The sequence below is a fragment of the Oncorhynchus keta genome, chromosome 20, assembly GCF_023373465.1.
Source record: "Oncorhynchus keta strain PuntledgeMale-10-30-2019 chromosome 20, Oket_V2, whole genome shotgun sequence".
NCBI lineage: Eukaryota > Metazoa > Chordata > Actinopteri > Salmoniformes > Salmonidae > Oncorhynchus > Oncorhynchus keta.
Genome location: NC_068440.1, coordinates 42,478,968 through 42,502,859, shown reverse-complemented (window position 1 = coordinate 42,502,859; position 23,892 = coordinate 42,478,968). Strand labels below are relative to the sequence as shown.

General features: G+C 48.6%; 1 protein-coding gene across 1 annotated transcript in view; it reads right to left on the bottom strand.

Moving 5' to 3' along the window:
- The window catches only part of LOC118399014 (protein spire homolog 1-like), a 166,615-nt gene that overhangs the window by 122,509 nt on the left and 20,214 nt on the right, over positions 1–23,892 (bottom strand). Inside the window, exon 3 of the mRNA XM_052473169.1 lies at positions 9,519–9,758. Within this exon, the coding sequence (XP_052329129.1) occupies positions 9,519–9,758 (240 nt within the window). The remainder of the gene's footprint in view (positions 1–9,518; positions 9,759–23,892) is intronic.

The following is a 23,892-nucleotide window of genomic DNA, read 5'->3' as shown; positions in this document are numbered from 1 at the left end:
CGTACCGCTCTAGCGCATCGTACCGCTCTAACGCATCGTACCGCTCTAAATCATCGTACCGCTCTAACGCATCGTACCGCTCTAACGCATCGTACCGCTCTTACGCATCGTACCGATCTAACGCATCGTACCGCTCTAACGCATCGCACCGCTCTAACGCATGGTACCGCTCTGTACCGCTCTAACGCATCGTACAGCTCTAACGCATCGTACCGCTCTAACGCATCACTGCATCGTACCGCTCTAACGCATCGTACCGCTCTAAGGTATCACCGCATCGTACCGCTCTAACGCATCGTACCGCTCTAACGCGTCGTACCGCTCTAACGCGTCGTACCGCTCTAACGCGTCATCGCGTCGTACTGCTCTAACGCGTCATCGCGTCGCACGCTCTTTCGCGTCGTACCGCTCTATCGCATCGTACCGCTCTAACGCATCACCGCATCGTACCGCTCTAACGCATCGTACCGCTCTAACGCATCACCGCATCGCACCGCTCTAACGCATCGTACCGCTCTAACGCATCGTACCGCTCTAAGGTATCACCGCATCGTACCGCTCTAACGCATCGTACAGCTCTAACGCATCGTACCGCTCTAACGCATCACTGCATCGTACCGCTCTAACACATCGTACCGCTCTAAGGTATCACCGCATCGTACCGCTCTAACGCATCGTACCGCTCTAACGCGTCGTACCGCTCTAACGCGTCGTACCGCTCTAACGCGTCATCGCGTCGTACCGCTCTTTCGCGTCGTGCCGCTCTAACGCATCGTGCCGCTCTAACGCATCGTGCCGCTCTAACGCATCACCGCATCACGCTCTAACGCATCGTGCCGCTCTAACGCATCGTGCCGCTCTAACGCATCGTACCGCTCTAACGCATCACCGCATCATACCGCTCTAACGCATCGTGCCGCTCTAACGCGTCGTGCCGCTCTAACGCGTCGTCGTGCCGCTCTAACGCATCAACGCGTCGTACCGCTCTAACGCATCGTGCCGCTCTAACGCATCGTGCCGCTCTAACGCATCACCGCATCGTACCGCTCTAACGCATCGTACCGCTCTAACGCATCACCGCATCGTACCGCTCTAACGCATCGTACCGCTCTAACGCATCGTACCGCTCTAACGCATCACCGCATCGTGCCGCTCTAAAGCATCATACCGCTCTAACGCATCGTACCGCTCTAACGCGTCGTACCTCTCTAACGCATCGTACCGCTCTAACGCATCGTACCGCTCTAACGCATCGTACCGCATCGTGCCGCTCTAACGCATCGTACCGCTCTAACGCATCGTACCGCTCTAACGCATCGTGCCGCTCTAACGCATCGTACCGCTCTCGCCGCTCTAACGCATCGTACCGCTCTAACGCATCGTGCCGCTCTAACGCATCGCACCGCTCTAACGCATCGTACCGCTCTAACGCATCGCCCGCTCTAACGCATCGTGCCCGCTCTAACGCATCGTACCGCTCTAACGCATCACCGCTCTAACGCATCACCGCATCGTACCGCTCTAACGCGTCGTGCCGCTCTAACGCGTCGTGCCGCTCTAACGCGTCGTGCCGCTCTAACGCATCAACGCGTCGTGCCGCTCTAACGCATCGTACCGCTCTAACGCATCGTACCGCTCTAACGCATCACCGCATCGTGCCGCTCTAACGCATCGTGCCGCTCTAACGCATCGTACCGCTCTAACGCATCACCGCATCGTACCGCTCTAACGCATCGTACCGCTCTAACGCATCGTACCGCTCTAACGCATCGTACCGCTCTAACGCATCGTACCGCTCTAACGCGTCACCGTGTCGTACCGCTCTAACGCATCACACCGCTCTAACGCGTCACCTCGTCGTACCGCTCTAACGCATCACCGTATCGTACCGCTCTAACGCATCGTACCGCATCGTACCGCTCTAACGCATCGTACCGCATCGTACCGCTCTAACGCATCGTACCGCTCTAACGCATCGTACCGCTCTAACGCATCGTACCGCTCTAACGCATCGTACCGCTCTAACGCATCGTACCGCTCTAACGCATCGTACCGCTCTAACGCATCGTACCGCTCTAACGCATCGCCCGCTCTAACGCATCGTACCGCTCTAACGCATCGTACCGCTCTAACGCATCACCGCATCGTACCGCTCTAACGCATCGTACCGCTCTAACGCATCACCGCATCGTACCGCTCTAACGCATCGTACCGCTCTAACGCATCGTACCGCTCTAACGCATCGTGCCGCTCTAACGCATCACCGCATCGTGCCGCTCTAACGCATCGTACCGCTCTAACGCACGCCCGCTCTAACGCATCGTACCGCTCTAACGCACGTTCCGCTCTAACGCATCGTTCCGCTCTAACGCATCGTACCGCTCTAACGCATCGTTCCGCTCTAACGCATCGTTCCGCTCTAACGCATCGTATCGCTCTAACGCATCGTATCGGCTCTAACGCATCGTGCCGCTCTAACGCATCGTGCCGCTCTAACGCATCGTACCGCTCTAACGCATCGTGCCGCTCTAACGCATCGCACCGCTCTAACGCATCGTGCCGCTCTCTAACGCATCACCGCATCGTACCGCTCTAACGCATCGTACCGCTCTAACGCATCGTACCGCTCTAACGCATCGCCCGCTCTAACGCATCGTACCGCTCTAACGCATCGTACCGCTCTAACGCATCGTTCCGCTCTAACGCATCGTACCGCTCTAACGCATCGTTCCGCTCTAACGCATCGTATCGCTCTAACGCATCGTATCGCTCTAACGCATCGTGCCGCTCTAACGCATCGTGCCGCTCTAACGCATCACCGCATCGTACCGCTCTAACGCATCGTACCGCTCTAACGCATCGTACCGCTCTAACGCATCGTACCGCTCTAACGCATCGTACCGCTCTAACGCATCGTACCGCTCTAACGCATCGTACCGCTCTAACGCATCGTACCGCTCTAACGCATCGTACCGCTCTAACGCATCGTACCGCTCTAACGCGTCGTACCGCTCTAACGCGTCGTACCGCTCTAACGCGTCGTACCGCTCTAACGCGTCGTTCCGCTCTAACGCATCGTACCGCTCTAACGCATCGTACCGCTCTAACGCATCGTACCGCTCTAACGCATCGTACCGCTCTAACGCATCGTACCGCTCTAACGCATCGTACCGCTCTAACGCATCGTACCGCTCTAACGCATCGTATCGCTCTAACGCATCGTACCGCTCTAACGCATCGTACCGCTCTAACGCATCATACCGCTCTAACGCATCACCGCATCGTACCGCTCTAACGCATCGTACCGCTCTAACGCATCGTACCGCTCTAACGCATCGTACCGCTCTAACGCATCGTACCGCTCTAACGCATCGTACCGCTCTAACGCATCGTACCGCTCTAACGCATCGTACCGCTCTAACGCATCGTACCGCTCTAACGCATCGTACCGCTCTAACGCATCGTACCGCTCTAACGCATCGTACCGCTCTAACGCATCGTACCGCTCTAACGCATCGTACCGCTCTAACGCATCGTACCGCTCTAACGCATCGTACCGCTCTAACGCATCGTACCGCTCTAACGCATCGTACCGCTCTAACGCATCGTACCGCTCTAACGCATCGTACCGCTCTAACGCATCGTACCGCTCTAACGCATCGTACCGCTCTAACGCATCGTACCGCTCTAACGCATCACCGCATCGTACCGCTCTAACGCATCGTACCGCTCTAACGCATCGTACCGCTCTAACGCATCGTACCGCTCTAACGCATCACACCGCTCTAACGCATCGTACCGCTCTAACGCATCGTATCGCTCTAACGCATCGTACCGCTCTAACGCATCGTACCGCTCTAACGCATCGTACCGCTCTAACGCATCGCACCGCTCTAACGCATCGTACCGCTCTAACGCATCGTACCGCTCTAACGCATCGTACCGCTCTAACGCATCGTACCGCTCTAACGCATCGTACCGCTCTAACGCATCGTACCGCTCTAACGCATCGCCCGCTCTAACGCATCGTACCGCTCTAACGCATCGTACCGCTCTAACGCATCGTACCGCTCTAACGCATCGTACCGCTCTAACGCATCGTACCGCTCTAACGCATCGTACCGCTCTAACGCATCGTACCGCTCTAACGCATCACCGCATCGTACCGCTCTAACGCATCGTACCGCTCTAACGCATCACCGCATCGTACCGCTCTAACGCATCGTACCGCTCTAACGCATCGTACCGCTCTAACGCATCGTACCGCTCTAACGCATCGTACCGCTCTAACGCATCGTACCGCTCTAACGCATCGTACCGCTCTAACGCATCGTACCGCTCTAACGCATCGTACCGCTCTAACGCATCGTACCGCTCTAACGCATCACCGCATCGTACCGCTCTAACGCATCGTACCGCTCTAACGCATCACTGCATCGCACCGCTCTAACGCATCGTACCGCTCTAACGCATCGTGCCGCTCTAACGCATCACCGCATCGTTCCGCTCTAACGCATCGTTCCGCTCTAACGCATCGTACCGCTCTAACGCATCACTGCATCGTTCCGCTCTAACGCATCGTACCGCTCTAACGCATCACTGCATCGTACCGCTCTAACGCATCGTACCGCTCTAACGCATCACCGCATCGTTCCGCTCTAACGCATCGTTCCGCTCTAACGCATCGTACCGCTCTAACGCATCACTGCATCGTTCCGCTCTAACGCATCGTACCGCTCTAACGCATCACTGCATCGTATCGCTCTAACGCATCGTACCGCTCTAACGCATCGTACCGCTCTAACGCATCGTACCGCTCTAACGCATCGTACCGCTCTAACGCATCGTTCCGCTCTAACGCATCGTACCGCTCTAACGCATCGCACCGCTCTAACGCATCACCGCATCGTACCGCTCTAACGCATCGTACCGCTCTAACGCATCGTGCCGTGCCGCTCTAACGCATCGTACCGCTCTAACGCATCACCGCATCGCACCGCTCTAACGCATCGTACCGCTCTAACGCATCGTGCCGCTCTAACGCATCGTATCGCTCTAACGCATCGTATCGCTCTAACGCATCGTACCGCTCTAACGCATCGTACCGCTCTAACGCATCGTACCGCTCTAACGCATCGTACCGCTCTAACGCATCACCGCATCGCACCGCTCTAACGCATCGTATCGCTCTAACGCATCGTATCGCTCTAACGCATCGTGCCGCTCTAACGCATCGTGCCGCTCTAACGCATCGTATCGCTCCAACGCATCGTGCCGCTCTAACGCATCGCCGCTCTAACGCATCGTACCGCTCTAACGCATCGTGCCGCTCTAACGCATCGTACCGCTCTAACGCATCGTACCGCATCGTACCGCTCTAACGCATCGTACCGCTCTAACGCATCGTACCGCTCTAACGCATCGTACCGCATCGTACCGCTCTAATGCATCGTACCGCTCTAACGCATCGTACCGCATCGTACCGCTCTAACGCATCGTACCGCTCTAACGCATCGTACCGCTCTAACGCATCGTGCCGCATCGTACCGCTCTAACGCATCGTGCCGCTCTAACGCATCGCACCGCTCTAACGCGTCACACCGCTCTAACGCATCACCGCATCGTACCGCTCTAATGCATCGTACCGCTCTAACGCATCGTGCCGCATCGTGCCGCTCTAACGCATCACCGCATCGTGCCGCTCTAATGCATCGTGCCGCTCTAACGCATCGTACCGCTCTAACGCATCGCACCGCATCGTACCGCTCTAACGCATCGTACCGCTCTAACGCATCGTACCGCTCTAACGCATCGTGCCGCATCGTGCCGCTCTAATGCATCGTACCGCTCTAACGCATCGTACCGCTCTAACGCATCGTACCGCTCTAACGCATCGCCCGCTCTAACGCATCGTGCCGCTCTAACGCATCGTTCCGCTCTAACGCATCGTGCCGCTCTAACGCATCGTGCCGCTCTAACGCATCGTACCGCTCTAACGCATCGTACCGCTCTAACGCATCGTACCGCTCTAACGCATCACCGCATCGTACCGCTCTAACGCATCGTACCGCTCTAACGCATCACCGCATCGTACCGCTCTAACGCATCGTATCGCTCTAACGCATCGTATCGCTCTAACGCATCGTTCCGCTCTAACGCATCGTGCCGCTCTAACGCATCGTACCGCTCTAACGCATCGTACCGCTCTAACGCATCGTACCGCTCTAACGCATCGTACCGCTCTAACGCATCGTACCGCTCTAACGCATCACCGCATCGTACCGCTCTAACGCATCACCGCATCGTTCCGCTCTAACGCATCGTACCGCTCTAACGCATCACTGCATCGTACCGCTCTAACGCATCGTACCGCTCTAACGCATCGTACCGCTCTAACGCATCACCGCATCGTTCCGCTCTAACGCATCGTTCCGCTCTACGCATCGTGCCGCTCTAACGCATCACTGCATCGTTCCGCTCTAACGCATCGTACCGCTCTAACGCATCACTGCATCGCACCGCTCTAACGCATCGTACCGCTCTAACGCATCACCGCATCGTTCCGCTCTAACGCATCGTTCCGCTCTAACGCATCGTACCGCTCTAACGCATCACTGCATCGTTCCGCTCTAACGCATCGTACCGCTCTAACGCATCGTATCGCTCTAACGCATCGTACCGCTCTAACGCATCGTACCGCTCTAACGCATCGTACCGCTCTAACGCATCGTACCGCTCTAACGCATCGTACCGCTCTAACGCATCATACCGCTCTAACGCATCACACCGCTCTAACGCATCACCGCATCGTACCGCTCTAACGCATCGTACCGCTCTAACGCATCGTACCGCTCTAACGCATCGTACCGCTCTAACGCATCACCGCATCGTACCGCTCTAACGCATCGTACCGCTCTAACGCATCGTACCGCTCTAACGCATCGTACCGCTCTAACGCATCGTACCGCTCTAACGCATCGTGCCGCTCTAACGCATCGTGCCGCTCTAACGCATCGTGCCGCTCTAACGCATCGTGCCGCTCTAACGCATCGTGCCGCTCTAACGCATCGTACCGCTCTAACGCATCACCGCATCGTGCCGCTCTAACGCATCGTATCGCTCTAACGCATCGTATCGGCTCTAACGCTGTCGTGCCGCTCTAACGCATCGTGCCGCTCTAACGCATCGTATCGCTCCAACGCATCGTGCCGCTCTAACGCATCGTGCCGCTCTAACGCATCGTACCGCTCTAACGCATCGTGCCGCTCTAACGCATCGTACCGCTCTAACGCATCGTACCGCATCGTACCGCTCTAACGCATCGTACCGCTCTAACGCATCGTGCCGCTCTAACGCATCGTACCGCATCGCCGCTCTAATGCATCGTGCCGCTCTAACGCATCGTGCCGCATCGTGCCGCTCTAACGCATCGTGCCGCTCTAACGCATCGTACCGCTCTAACGCATCGTACCGCATCGTACCGCTCTAACGCATCGTACCGCTCTAACGCATCGTACCGCTCTAACGCGTCACCGCTCTAACGCATCACCGCATCGTGCCGCTCTAATGCATCGTACCGCTCTAACGCATCGTACCGCTCTAACGCATCGTGCCGCTCTAACGCATCGTGCCGCTCTAACGCATCGTGCCGCTCTAACGCATCACCGCATCGTACCGCTCTAACGCATCACCGCATCGTTCCGCTCTAACGCATCGTACCGCTCTAACGCATCACTGCATCGTACCGCTCTAACGCATCGTACCGCTCTAACGCATCGTACCGCTCTAACGCATCACCGCATCGTTCCGCTCTAACGCATCGTTCCGCTCTAACGCATCGTACCGCTCTAACGCATCACTGCATCGTTCCGCTCTAACGCATCGTACCGCTCTAACGCATCACTGCATCGTACCGCTCTAACGCATCGTACCGCTCTAACGCATCACCGCATCGTTCCGCTCTAACGCATCGTTCCGCTCTAACGCATCGTACCGCTCTAACGCATCACTGCATCGTTCCGCTCTAACGCATCGTACCGCTCTAACGCATCACTGCATCGTATCGCTCTAACGCATCGTACCGCTCTAACGCATCGTACCGCTCTAACGCATCGTACCGCTCTAACGCATCGTACCGCTCTAACGCATCGTACCGCTCTAACGCATCGCACCGCTCTAACGCATCACCGCATCGTACCGCTCTAACGCATCGTACCGCTCTAACGCATCGTACCGCTCTAACGCATCGTGCCGCTCTAACGCATCACCGCATCGTACCGCTCTAACGCATCGTGCCGCTCTAACGCATCGTACCGCTCTAACGCATCGTATCGCTCTAACGCATCGTATCGCTCTAACGCATCGTACCGCTCTAACGCATCGTACCGCTCTAACGCATCGTGCCGCTCTAACGCATCACCGCATCGTGCCGCTCTAACGCATCGTATCGGCTCTAACGCATCGTATCGCTCTAACGCATCGTACCGCTCTAACGCATCGTGCCGCTCTAACGCATCGTATCGCTCCAACGCATCGTACCGCTCTAACGCATCGTACCGCTCTAACGCATCGTGCCGCTCTAACGCATCGTACCGCTCTAACGCATCGTACCGCTCTAACGCATCGTGCCGCATCGTACCGCTCTAACGCATCGTACCGCTCTAACGCATCGTACCGCTCTAACGCAGTGTACCGCTCTAACGCGTCGTACGGCTCTAACGCATCGTACCGCTCTAACGCATCGTACCGCATCGTACCGCTCTAATGCATCGTACCGCTCTAACGCATCGTACCGCATCGTGCCGCTCTAACGCATCGTACCGCTCTAACGCATCGTACCGCTCTAACGCATCGTACCGCATCGTACCGCTCTAACGCATCGTACCGCTCTAACGCATCGTACCGCTCTAACGCGTCACACCGCTCTAACGCATCACCGCATCGTACCGCTCTAATGCATCGTACCGCTCTAACGCATCGTACCGCATCGTACCGCTCTAACGCATCACCGCATCGTACCGCTCTAATGCATCGTACCGCTCTAACGCATCGTGCCGCTCTAACGCATCGTACCGCATCGTACCGCTCTAACGCATCGTACCGCTCTAACGCATCGTGCCGCTCTAACGCATCGTACCGCATCGTACCGCTCTAATGCATCGTACCGCTCTAACGCATCGTACCGCTCTAACGCATCGTGCCGCATCGTACCGCTCTAACGCATCGTGCCGCTCTAACGCATCACCGCATCGTACCGCTCTAACGCATCGTACCGCTCTAACGCATCACCGCATCGTGCCGCTCTAACGCATCGTACCGCTCTAACGCATCACCGCATCGTACCGCTCTAACGCATCGTACCGCTCTAACGCATCGTACCGCTCTAACGCATCGTACCGCTCTAACGCATCGTACCGCTCTAACGCATCGTACCGCTCTAACGCATCGTACCGCTCTAACGCATCGCCGAGTTGTACCGTTACAGGTAACTATAGTTGATACAGTGAGACAGGACGTACCATGATGATGTCTCTGAATCCTTTTACATTACAGACAGTGTTTGGGTCTTCCTCGTCTTCCTCCTCCTCGGTGGCCTCGTAACCTTCATCAGGGCAGGGGTCACTGTCCCTCTCCTTCTCTGCCATGTTGGTCATCATGTCGATGAGTTGCTCCAGAGGCGGACTGAGTTCTCTCTCCTCGCTCTCCTTCAGACTGTAGTCCAATGCCTTGTAGATCATGATTCCCAGAGATTCAATCACCTACAAGACAAAAAAACAACAGGCCGTTATTCACCCACATACGGAGCCAGCAGACACTAACCAACTCCAACAGCCGGTGTTCCAGTCACATACGGAGCCAGTAGACACTAACCAACTCTTACAGACGCCGCTACCAACTCCTACTACCATTAGGATTCCCCAATGACACAATATGAAGACCAGTCCAGACACACACAGTGGATCAGATTGACCATTCTGGACCAGATCAGGATGGTCACCAACTCCACAATAACCAGACAGACAAATGACCTCAGGCCCACGTGAAGACATTCAAAAATAGTTCCTGAACCCAAGTAGTCTATTTGGTGATTTATTCTGTAATTGGTTCTTTCACTCAAAATCAGACATGACCCACCTACTCCTGTTACAGCCGACTTCAACCACTGACCATCCCCTACCTCATACAAACTGATGTTAAACTAAGAACATAAAGAGCACTGTGGTGTCGTCGTCCCCGCCATGTCCTGCAAAAACAACTCAATCATCCCAAATGTGGAACTTTGTTGGGCTTACCTCCACTGTACCCACACCCCACCATACCAATCTGCACATTATGCCCTGAATCTATTCTACCACGACCAGAAATCTGCTCCTTTCATTCTCTGTCCCCAACGCACTAGACGACCAGTTTAGCTAGCCTTTAGCCGTACCCTCATCCTACTCCTCCTGTGTTCCTCGGGTGATGTGGAGGTAAACCCAGGCCCTGCATGACCCCAGGCTCTCTCATTTGTTGACTTCTGTAATTGAAAAAGCCTTGGTTTCATGCATGTTAACATCAGAAGCCTCCTCCCCAAGTTTGTTTTATTCACTGCTTTAGCACACTCCGCCAACCCTGATGTCCTTGCAGTGTCTGAATCCCGGCTTGGGAAGGCCACCAAAGATTTGGAGATTTCGGACCGTCAAGATAGAACTGCCAACGGGGGAGGAGTTGCAATCTACTGCAGAAATAGCTTGCAAAGTTCTGACATACGTTCCAGGTCTATACCCAAACAGTTCAGCTTCTAATTTTTTTTAAAAAGTCTCATCGTTGCCACCTGTTATAGACCCCCTCAGCTCCCAACTGTGCCCTGGACACCATATCTGAATTGATTGCCCCTCATCTATCTTCAGAGTTCCTTCTGTCAAGTGACCTAAACTGGGATATGCTTAACACCCCAATCTCACACAAATGATCAAGGAAACCACCAGGTACAATCCTAAATCTGTAAACATGGGCACCCTCATAGATATTACCCTGACCAATTTTCCCTCCAAATACACCTCTGCTGTTTTCAATCAGGATCTCAGCGATCACTGCCTCATTGCCTGCATCCGCTATGGATCCGCGGTCCACGACCACCCCTCATCACTGTCAAACGCTCCCTAAAACACTTCTGCGAGCAGGCCTTTCTAATCGACCTGGCCCGGGTATCCTGGAAGGATATTGACCTCATCCTGTCAGTCGAGGATGCCTGGTGGTTCTTTAAAAGTAATTTCCTCACCATCTTAAATAAGCATGCCCCTTTCAAAAAATGTAGAACTATGAACAGATATAGCCCTTGGTTCACTCCAGACCTGACTGCCATTGACCAGCACAAAAACATCCTGTGGCGGACTGCAATAGCATCGAATAGTCCCCGCGATATGCAACTGTACAGGGAAGTCAGGAACCAATATACACAGTCAGGATAGCAAAGGCTAGCTTTATCAAACAGAAATTTGCATCCTGTAGCTCTAAATCCCAAAAGTTTTGGAACACTGTAAAGTCCATGGAGAATAAGAGCACCTCCTCCCAGCTGCCCACTGCACCGAGGCTAGGCGACACGGTCACCACTGATAAATCAATGATAACTGAAAATGTCAATAAGCATATCTCTACGGCTGGCCATGCTTTCCTCCTGGCTACCCCAACAGCTCGCCACCCCTCGAAGCTATTTGCCCGAGCCTCCCCAGCTTCTCCTTCACCCAAATCCAGATAGCAGATGTTCTGAAAGAGCTGCAGAACCTGGACCCGTACAAATCAGCTGGGCTAGACAATCTGGGCCCTTTCTTTCTAAAATTATCTGCCGCCATTGTTGCAACCCCTATTACTAGTCTGGTCAACCTCTCTTTTGTTTCGTCCGAGATCCCTAAAGATTGGGAAGCTGTCGTGGTCATCCCCCACTTCAAAGGGGGTGACACTCTAGACCCAAACTGTTACAGACCTATATCCATCCTGCCCTGCCTTTCTAAAGTCTTTGAAAGCCAAGTTAATAAACAGATCACTGACTATTTTGAATCCCACCATACATTCTCCGCTGTGCAATCCGGTTTCCGAGCTGGTCACGGGTGCACCTCACCCACGCTCAAGGTACTAAACAATATCATAACCGCCATTGATTAAAAGAGAGTACTGTGCAGCCGTCTTCATCGACCTGGCCAAGGCTTTTCACTCTGTCAATCGCCGTATTCTTACTGGCAGACTCAATAGCCTTGGTTTCTCAAATGACTGCCTCGCCTGGTTCACCAACTACACCTCAAATAGAGTTCAGTGTGTCAAATCAGAGGACCTGTTGTCTCAACCTCTGGCAGTCTCTATGGGGTACCACAGGGTTCAATTCTCGGGCCGACTCTTTTCTCTGTATATATCAATGATGTCGCTCTTGCTGCGGGTGATTCCCTGATCCACCTCTTCGCAGACGACACCATTCTGTATACATCTAGCCCTTCTTTGGACACTGTGTTAACAAACCTCCAAATGAGCTTCAATGCCATACAACACTCCTGCTGTGGCCTCCAACTGCTCTTAAACGCTAGCAAAACCAAATGCATGCTTTTCAACCGTTCGCTGCCCACACCTGCCCGCCTGACTAGCATTACTACTCTGGACGGTTCTGACCTAGAATACATGAACAACTACAAATACCTAGGTGTCTGGCAAGACTGTAACCTCTCCTTCCAGACTCATATCAAACATCTCCAATCCAAAATAAAATCTAGAATCGGCTTTCTATTCCACAACAAAGCCTCCACTCACCCTGCCAAACTTACCCTCGTAAAACTGACTATCCTACTGATCCTCGACTTCGGAAATGTCATCTACAAAATAACTTCCAATACTCTACTCAGACTACATACAATTTGCTATCACAGTGCCATCCGTTTTGTTAACAAAGTGCCTAATACCACCCACCACTGTGACCTGTATGCTCTAGTCAGCTGGCCCTCGCTACATATTCGTCGCCAGACCCACTGGCTCCAGGTCATCGATAAGTCTATGCTAGGTAAAGCTCCGCCTCATCTCAGCTCCCTGGTCACAATAACAACAATCACCCGTAGCACGCGCTCCAGAAGGTTTCTCTCACTGCTCATCCCGAAAGCCAACAGCCTCTTTGGCTGCTTTTCCTTCCAGTTCTCTGCTGCCAATGACTGGAACGAATTGCAAAGAAAATAAATCACTGAAGCTGGAGACTTACATTTCCCTCACTAACTTTAAACATCAGCTATCTGAGCAGCTAACCGATCGCTGCATAGTCCATCTGTAAATAGTCCACTCAATCTACCTACCTCATCCCCATATTGTTTTTATTTACTTTGCTGCTCTTTTGCACACCAGTATCACTACTTACACACCATCATCTGCTCAACATCATCTGCTCATCTATCACTCCAGTGTTAATCTACTAAATTGTAATTACTTTGCTACTATGGCCTATTTATTGCCATACCTCCTCATGCCATTCACACACACTGTATATAGACTTTATTTTCTATTGTGTTACTGACTGTATGTTTGTTTATTCCATGTGTATCTCTGTGTTGTTGTTTGTGTTGCACTGCTTTGCTTTATCTTGGCCAAGTCGCAGTTGTAAATGAGAACTTGTTCTCAACTGGCCTACCTGGTTAAATAAAGATTAAATAAAATACTTAAATTAACAAGCATAACTACCTGGTTAAATAAAGGTGTTCTCAACTGGCCTACCTGGTTAAATAAAGGTGTTCTCAACCGGCCTACCTGGTTAAATAAAGGTGTTCTCAACTGGCCTACCTGGTTAAATAAAGGTGTTCTCAACTGGCCTACCTGGTTAAATAAAGGTGTTCTCAACTAGCCTACCTGGTTAAATAAAGGTGTTCTCAACTAGCCTACCTGGTTAAATAAAGGTGTTCTCAACTGGCCTACCTGGTTAAATAAAGGTGTTCTCAACTAGCCTACCTGGTTAAATAAAGGTGTTCTCAACTAGCCTACCTGGTTAAATAAAGGTGTTCTCAACTGGCCTACCTGGTTAAATAAAGGTGTTCTCAACTGGCCAACCTGGTTAAATAAAGGTGTTCTCAACTAGCCTACCTGGTTAAATAAAGGTGTTCTCAACTAGCCTACCTGGTTAAATAAAGGTGTTCTCAACTAGCCTACCTGGTTAAATAAAGGTGTTCTCAACTGGCCAACCTGGTTAAATAAAAGTGTTCTCAACTAGCCTACCTGGTTAAATAAAGGTGTTCTCAACTGGCCTACCTGGTTAAATAAAGGTGTTCTCAACTGGCCTACCTGGTTAAATAAAGGTGTTCTCAACTAGCCTACCTGGTTAAATAAAGGTGTTCTCAACTGGCCTACCTGGTTAAATAAAGGTGTTCTCAACTGGCCTACCTGGTTAAATAAAGGTGTTCTCAACTAGCCTACCTGGTTAAATAAAGGTGTTCTCAACTGGCCTACCTGGTTAAATAAAGGTGTTCTCAACTAGCCTACCTGGTTAAATAAAGGTGTTCTCAACTAGCCTACCTGGTTAAATAAAGTTGTTCTCGACTGGCCTACCTGGTTAAATAAAGGTGTTCTCAACTGGCCTACCTGGTTAAATAAAGGTGTTCTCAACTGGCCTACCTGGTTAAATAAAGGTGTTCTCAACTGGCCTACCTGGTTAAATAAAGGTGTTCTCAACTAGCCTACCTGGTTAAATAAAGGTGTTCTCAACTGGCCTACCTGGTTAAATAAAGGTGTTCTCAACTAACCTACCTGGTTAAATAAAGGTGTTCTCAACTAGCCTACCTGGTTAAATAAAGGTGTTCTCAACCGGCCTACCTGGTTAAATAAAGATTAAATAAAATACTTAAATTAACAAGCATAACTACCTGGTTAAATAAAGGTGTTCTCAACCGGCCTACCTGGTTAAATAAAGGTGTTCTCAACCGGCCTACCTGGTTAAATAAAGGTGTTCTCAACTGGCCTACCTGGTTAAATAAAGGTGTTCTCAACTGGCCTACCTGGTTAAATAAAGGTGTTCTCAACTAGCCTACCTGGTTAAATAAAGGTGTTCTCAACTAGCCTACCTGGTTAAATAAAGGTGTTCTCAACTGGCCTACCTGGTTAAATAAAGGTGTTCTCAACTAGCCTACCTGGTTAAATAAAGGTGTTCTCAACTAGCCTACCTGGTTAAATAAAGGTGTTCTCAACTGGCCAACCTGGTTAAATAAAGGTGTTCTCAACTGGCCAACCTGGTTAAATAAAGGTGTTCTCAACTAGCCTACCTGGTTAAATAAAGGTGTTCTCAACTAGCCTACCTGGTTAAATAAAGGTGTTCTCAACTGGCCAACCTGGTTAAATAAAGGTGTTCTCAACTGGCCTACCTGGTTAAATAAAGGTGTTCTCAACTAGCCTACCTGGTTAAATAAAGGTGTTCTCAACTAGCCTACCTGGTTAAATAAAGGTGTTCTCAACTGGCCTACCTGGTTAAATAAAGGTGTTCTCAACTGGCCTACCTGGTTAAATAAAGGTGTTCTCAACTAGCCTACCTGGTTAAATAAAGGTGTTCTCAACTGGCCTACCTGGTTAAATAAAGGTGTTCTCAACTAGCCTACCTGGTTAAATAAAGGTGTTCTCAACTGGCCTACCTGGTTAAATAAAGGTGTTCTCAACTAACCTACCTGGTTAAATAAAGGTGTTCTCAACTAGCCTACCTGGTTAAATAAAGGTGTTCTCAACCGGCCTACCTGGTTAAATAAAGATTAAATAAAATACTTAAATTAACAAGCATAACTACCTGGTTAAATAAAGGTGTTCTCAACCGGCCTACCTGGTTAAATAAAGGTGTTCTCAACCGGCCTACCTGGTTAAATAAAGGTGTTCTCAACCGGCCTACCTGGTTAAATAAAGGTGTTCTCAACTGGCCTACCTGGTTAAATAAAGGTGTTCTCAACTAGCCTACCTGGTTAAATAAAGGTGTTCTCAACTAGCCTACCTGGTTAAATAAAGGTGTTCTCAACTGGCCTACCTGGTTAAATAAAGGTGTTCTCAACTAGCCTACCTGGTTAAATAAAGGTGTTCTCAACTGGCCTACCTGGTTAAATAAAGGTGTTCTCAACTGGCCAACCTGGTTAAATAAAGGTCTTCTCAACTAGCCTACCTGGTTAAATAAAGGTATTCTCAACTAGCCTACCTGGTTAAATAAAGGTGTTCTCAACTGGCCAACCTGGTTAAATAAAGGTGTTCTCAACTGGCCTACCTGGTTAAATAAAGGTGTTCTCAACTGGCCTACCTGGTTAAATAAAGGTGTTCTCAACTGGCCTACCTGGTTAAATAAAGGTGTTCTCAACTAGCCTACCTGGTTAAATAAAGGTGTTCTCAACTGGCCTACCTGGTTAAATAAAGGTGTTCTCAACTGGCCTACCTGGTTAAATAAAGGTGTTCTCAACTGGCCAACCTGGTTAAATAAAGGTGTTCTCAACTGGCCTACCTGGTTAAATAAAGGTGTTCTCAACTAGCCTACCTGGTTAAATAAAGGTGTTCTCAACTGGCCTACCTGGTTAAATAAAGGTGTTCTCAACTGGCCTACCTGGTTAAATAAAGGTGTTCTCAACTGGCCAACCTGGTTAAATAAAGGTGTTCTCAACTGGCCGACCTGGTTAAATAAAGGTGTTCTCAACTGGCCTACCTGGTTAAATAAAGGTGTTCTCAACCGGCCTACCTGGTTAAATAAAGGTGTTCTCAACTGGCCTACCTGGTTAAATAAAGGTGTTCTCAACTGGCCTACCTGGTTAAATAAAGGTGTTCTCAACTAGCCTACCTGGTTAAATAAAGGTGTTCTCAACTAGCCTACCTGGTTAAATAAAGGTGTTCTCAACTGGCCTACCTGGTTAAATAAAGGTGTTCTCAACTAGCCTACCTGGTTAAATAAAGGTGTTCTCAACTAGCCTACCTGGTTAAATAAAGGTGTTCTCAACTGGCCTACCTGGTTAAATAAAGGTGTTCTCAACTGGCCAACCTGGTTAAATAAAGGTGTTCTCAACTAGCCTACCTGGTTAAATAAAGGTGTTCTCAACTAGCCTACCTGGTTAAATAAAGGTGTTCTCAACTAGCCTACCTGGTTAAATAAAGGTGTTCTCAACTGGCCAACCTGGTTAAATAAAAGTGTTCTCAACTAGCCTACCTGGTTAAATAAAGGTGTTCTCAACTGGCCTACCTGGTTAAATAAAGGTGTTCTCAACTGGCCTACCTGGTTAAATAAAGGTGTTCTCAACTAGCCTACCTGGTTAAATAAAGGTGTTCTCAACTGGCCTACCTGGTTAAATAAAGGTGTTCTCAACTGGCCTACCTGGTTAAATAAAGGTGTTCTCAACTAGCCTACCTGGTTAAATAAAGGTGTTCTCAACTGGCCTACCTGGTTAAATAAAGGTGTTCTCAACTAGCCTACCTGGTTAAATAAAGGTGTTCTCAACTAGCCTACCTGGTTAAATAAAGTTGTTCTCGACTGGCCTACCTGGTTAAATAAAGGTGTTCTCAACTGGCCTACCTGGTTAAATAAAGGTGTTCTCAACTGGCCTACCTGGTTAAATAAAGGTGTTCTCAACTGGCCTACCTGGTTAAATAAAGGTGTTCTCAACTAGCCTACCTGGTTAAATAAAGGTGTTCTCAACTGGCCTACCTGGTTAAATAAAGGTGTTCTCAACTAACCTACCTGGTTAAATAAAGGTGTTCTCAACTAGCCTACCTGGTTAAATAAAGGTGTTCTCAACCGGCCTACCTGGTTAAATAAAGATTAAATAAAATACTTAAATTAACAAGCATAACTACCTGGTTAAATAAAGGTGTTCTCAACCGGCCTACCTGGTTAAATAAAGGTGTTCTCAACCGGCCTACCTGGTTAAATAAAGGTGTTCTCAACCGGCCTACCTGGTTAAATAAAGGTGTTCTCAACTGGCCTACCTGGTTAAATAAAGGTGTTCTCAACTGGCCTACCTGGTTAAATAAAGGTGTTCTCAACTAGCCTACCTGGTTAAATAAAGGTGTTCTCAACTAGCCTACCTGGTTAAATAAAGGTGTTCTCAACTGGCCTACCTGGTTAAATAAAGGTGTTCTCAACTAGCCTACCTGGTTAAATAAAGGTGTTCTCAACTAGCCTACCTGGTTAAATAAAGGTGTTCTCAACTGGCCAACCTGGTTAAATAAAGGTGTTCTCAACTGGCCAACCTGGTTAAATAAAGGTGTTCTCAACTAGCCTACCTGGTTAAATAAAGGTGTTCTCAACTAGCCTACCTGGTTAAATAAAGGTGTTCTCAACTGGCCAACCTGGTTAAATAAAGGTGTTCTCAACTGGCCTACCTGGTTAAATAAAGGTGTTCTCAACTAGCCTACCTGGTTAAATAAAGGTGTTCTCAACTAGCCTACCTGGTTAAATAAAGGTGTTCTCAACTGGCCTACCTGGTTAAATAAAGGTGTTCTCAACTGGCCTACCTGGTTAAATAAAGGTGTTCTCAACTAGCCTACCTGGTTAAATAAAGGTGTTCTCAACTGGCCTACCTGGTTAAATAAAGGTGTTCTCAACTAGCCTACCTGGTTAAATAAAGGTGTTCTCAACTGGCCTACCTGGTTAAATAAAGGTGTTCTCAACTAACCTACCTGGTTAAATAAAGGTGTTCTCAACTAGCCTACCTGGTTAAATAAAGGTGTTCTCAACCGGCCTACCTGGTTAAATAAAGATTAAATAAAATACTTAAATTAACAAGCATAACTACCTGGTTAAATAAAGGTGTTCTCAACCGGCCTACCTGGTTAAATAAAGGTGTTCTCAACCGGCCTACCTGGTTAAATAAAGGTGTTCTCAACCGGCCTACCTGGTTAAATAAAGGTGTTCTCAACTGGCCTACCTGGTTAAATAAAGGTGTTCTCAACTAGCCTACCTGGTTAAATAAAGGTGTTCTCAACTAGCCTACCTGGTTAAATAAAGGTGTTCTCAACTGGCCTACCTGGTTAAATAAAGGTGTTCTCAACTAGCCTACCTGGTTAAATAAAGGTGTTCTCAACTGGCCTACCTGGTTAAATAAAGGTGTTCTCAACTGGCCAACCTGGTTAAATAAAGGTCTTCTCAACTAGCCTACCTGGTTAAATAAAGGTATTCTCAACTAGCCTACCTGGTTAAATAAAGGTGTTCTCAACTGGCCAACCTGGTTAAATAAAGGTGTTCTCAACTGGCCTACCTGGTTAAATAAAGGTGTTCTCAACTGGCCTACCTGGTTAAATAAAGGTGTTCTCAACTGGCCTACCTGGTTAAATAAAGGTGTTCTCAACTAGCCTACCTGGTTAAATAAAGGTGTTCTCAACTGGCCTACCTGGTTAAATAAAGGTGTTCTCAACTGGCCTACCTGGTTAAATAAAGGTGTTCTCAACTGGCCAACCTGGTTAAATAAAGGTGTTCTCAACTGGCCTACCTGGTTAAATAAAGGTGTTCTCAACTAGCCTACCTGGTTAAATAAAGGTGTTCTCAACTGGCCTACCTGGTTAAATAAAGGTGTTCTCAACTGGCCTACCTGGTTAAATAAAGGTGTTCTCAACTGGCCAACCTGGTTAAATAAAGGTGTTCTCAACTGGCCGACCTGGTTAAATAAAGGTGTTCTCAACTGGCCTACCTGGTTAAATAAAGGTGTTCTCAACTAGCCTACCTGGTTAAATAAAGGTGTTCTCAACTGGCCTACCTGGTTAAATAAAGGTGTTCTCAACTGGCCTACCTGGTTAAATAAAGGTGTTCTCAACTAGCCTACCTGGTTAAATAAAGGTGAAATAAACACTTAAAACAATAAAAGATCAGGGCCTGTATTCACAAAGAGTAGGAGTGCTGGTCTAGGATCAGGTCTTCCTTCTTATTCATTATGATCTAAAGGTGTTCTCAACTAGCCTACCTGGTTAAATAAAGGTGTTCTCAACCGGCCTACCTGGTTAAATAAAGATTAAATAAAATACTTAAATTAACAAGCATAACTACCTGGTTAAATAAAGGTGTTCTCAACTGGCCTACCTGGTTAAATAAAGGTGTTCTCAACCGGCCTACCTGGTTAAATAAAGGTGTTCTCAACCGGCCTACCTGGTTAAATAAAGGTGTTCTCAACTGGCCTACCTGGTTAAATAAAGGTGTTCTCAACTGGCCTACCTGGTTAAATAAAGGTGTTCTCAACTAGCCTACCTGGTTAAATAAAGGTGTTCTCAACTAGCCTACCTGGTTAAATAAAGGTGTTCTCAACTGGCCTACCTGGTTAAATAAAGGTGTTCTCAACTAGCCTACCTGGTTAAATAAAGGTGTTCTCAACTAGCCTACCTGGTTAAATAAAGGTGTTCTCAACTGGCCTACCTGGTTAAATAAAGGTGTTCTCAACTGGCCTACCTGGTTAAATAAAGGTGTTCTCAACTAGCCAACCTGGTTAAATAAAGGTGTTCTCAACTAGCCTACCTGGTTAAATAAAGGTGTTCTCAACTGGCCAACCTGGTTAAATAAAGGTGTTCTCAACTGGCCTACCTGGTTAAATAAAGGTGTTCTCAACTAGCCTACCTGGTTAAATAAAGGTGTTCTCAACTGGCCTACCTGGTTAAATAAAGGTGTTCTCAACTGGCCTACCTGGTTAAATAAAGGTGTTCTCAACTGACCTACCTGGTTAAATAAAGGTGTTCTCAACTAGCCTACCTGGTTAAATAAAGGTGTTCTCAACTGGCCTACCTGGTTAAATAAAGGTGTTCTCAACTAGCCTACCTGGTTAAATAAAGGTGTTCTCAACTGGCCTACCTGGTTAAATAAAGGTGTTCTCAACTAACCTACCTGGTTAAATAAAGGTGTTCTCAACTAGCCTACCTGGTTAAATAAAGGTGTTCTCAACCGGCCTACCTGGTTAAATAAAGATTAAATAAAATACTTAAATTAACAAGCATAACTACCTGGTTAAATAAAGGTGTTCTCAACCGGCCTACCTGGTTAAATAAAGGTGTTCTCAACCGGCCTACCTGGTTAAATAAAGGTGTTCTCAACCGGCCTACCTGGTTAAATAAAGGTGTTCTCAACTGGCCTACCTGGTTAAATAAAGGTGTTCTCAACTAGCCTACCTGGTTAAATAAAGGTGTTCTCAACTAGCCTACCTGGTTAAATAAAGGTGTTCTCAACTGGCCTACCTGGTTAAATAAAGGTGTTCTCAACTAGCCTACCTGGTTAAATAAAGGTGTTCTCAACTGGCCTACCTGGTTAAATAAAGGTGTTCTCAACTGGCCTACCTGGTTAAATAAAGGTCTTCTCAACTGGCCAACCTGGTTAAATAAAGGTCTTCTCAACTAGCCTACCTGGTTAAATAAAGGTATTCTCAACTAGCCTACCTGGTTAAATAAAGGTGTTCTCAACTGGCCAACCTGGTTAAATAAAGGTGTTCTCAACTGGCCTACCTGGTTAAATAAAGGTGTTCTCAACTGGCCTACCTGGTTAAATAAAGGTGTTCTCAACTGGCCTACCTGGTTAAATAAAGGTGTTCTCAACTAGCCTACCTGGTTAAATAAAGGTGTTCTCAACTGGCCTACCTGGTTAAATAAAGGTGTTCTCAACTGGCCTACCTGGTTAAATAAAGGTGTTCTCAACTGGCCAACCTGGTTAAATAAAGGTGTTCTCAACTGGCCTACCTGGTTAAATAAAGGTGTTCTCAACTAGCCTACCTGGTTAAATAAAGGTGTTCTCAACTGGCCAACCTGGTTAAATAAAGGTGTTCTCAACTGGCCGACCTGGTTAAATAAAGGTGTTCTCAACTGGCCTACCTGGTTAAATAAAGGTGTTCTCAACTAGCCTACCTGGTTAAATAAAAGGTGTTCTCAACTGGCCTACCTGGTTAAATAAAGGTGTTCTCAACTAGCCTACCTGGTTAAATAAAGGTGTTCTCAACTAGCCTACCTGGTTAAATAAAGGTGAAATAAACACATAAAACAATAAAAGATCAGGGCCTGTATTCACAAAGAGTAGGAGTGCTGGTCTAGGATCAGGTCTTCCTTCTTATTCATTATGATCTAAAGGGCAAAACTGATCCTAGATCAGGACTCCGGTGCTTTATGAACACAGGCCCAGGAACCTGGCATAACCTGCACAAACTTCATGGAGGCATCAATTACGGCTAATACGATTGCTGACCTGAAAGTGGTTGTGGGTGATACCACAGAGATAGACAGTAATATCTCTAAGGCAGTCATGCAGCACTGAACATGGAAACATTGACTTTGAGCATTACATCACAAAGGACATCTACAATCAGCTACGCTGTTATGTCCACAGACAGACAGCTGGCTACCAGCAGGTGAGCGCTGGGACAGACAAGGGCACAGCTCAGCTCTTTATTTAGCCACACAGCACAATACAATAGAGGTAGGTCTAACACGTATCTAACAAACAAAAAGGTTAACTCCAGATCAGTGTTAAAGGTCATAGATGAACAGGTTAGTCAGCTGACATACCCCTGGAGGATGGAGAAATCAAGAGAATTCATTCCATTCCAGCTATTACAATGAGCCAGTCCTCCCATCTAAAGTTACACCAGCCTCCACTGGGAGCACGGTCATTATCTCTGCTTCTGAGGTGGTGTAGTGTGGGTCGTGATCTCTGGTTCTGAGGTGGTGTAGTGTGGGTCATTATCTCTGGTTCTGAGGTGGTGTAGTGTGGGTCGTGATCTCTGGTTCTGAGGTGGTGTAGTGTGGGTCGTGATCTCTGGTTCTGAGGTGGTGTAGTGTGGGTCATGATCTCTGGTTCTGAGGTGGTGTAGTGTGGGTCGTGATCTCTGGTTCTGAGGTGGTGTAGTGTGGGTCGTGATCTCTGGTTCTGAGGTGGTGTAGTGTGGGTCGTGATCTCTGGTTCTGAGGTGGTGTAGTGTGGGTCATGATCTCTGGTTCTGAGGTGGTGTAGTGTGGGTCATGATCTCTGGTTCTGAGGTGGTGGAGTGTGGGTCATGATCTCTGGTTCTGAGGTGGTGTAGTGTGGGTCATTATCTCTGGTTCTGAGGTGGTGTAGTGTGGGCCATGATCTCTGGTTCTGAGGTGGTGTAGTGTGGGTCGTGATCTCTGGTTCTGAGGTGGTGTAGTGTGGGTCATTATCTCTGGTTCTGAGGTGGTGTAGTGTGGGTCATGATCTCTGGTTCTGAGGTGGTGTAATGTGGGTCATTATCTCTGGTTCTGAGGTGGTGGAGTGTGGGTCATTATCTCTGGTTCTGAGGTGGTGTAGTGTGGGTCATTATCTCTGGTTCTGAGGTGGTGTAGTGTGGAAGTTAGGTGCCCAAACCGAGCCCTGCAGGGTGAGGCTGGGACAGGGTGAGGCTGGCATTAACTGGTGTGCCTTGTTAAAAAGTTCATTTGTGAAATGTATTTCGTTCTTAATGGTTTAGAAGCAATCAGTTGTGTTGTGACAAGGTATACAGAAGATGGTATTTTACCAAATAGTGTGAAGTCCATGGAACAGAACAGCTGAAATAAGTTAAAAGAAATTACAGTCCATCATTACTTTAAGACCTGGTCAGTCAATGTGAAAACATTCAAGAACATTGAAAGTTTCTTCAAGTGCAGTTGCAAAACAAAAACCATCAAGGCATATGATGAAACTGTCTCTAATGAGGAGCGCCACAGGACAGGAAGACCACCGCCACAGGACAGGAAGACCACCGCCACAGGACAGGAAGACCACCGCCACAGGACAGGAAGACCACCGCCACAGGACAGGAAGACCTAGAGTTACCTGGCTCTAATGAGGAGCGCCACAGGAATGGAAGACCTAGAGTTACCTGGCTCTAATGAGGACCGCCACAGGACAGGAAGACCTAGAGTTACCTGGCTCTAATGAGGAGCGCCACAGGAATGGAAGACCTAGAGTTACCTGGCTCTAATGAGGACCGC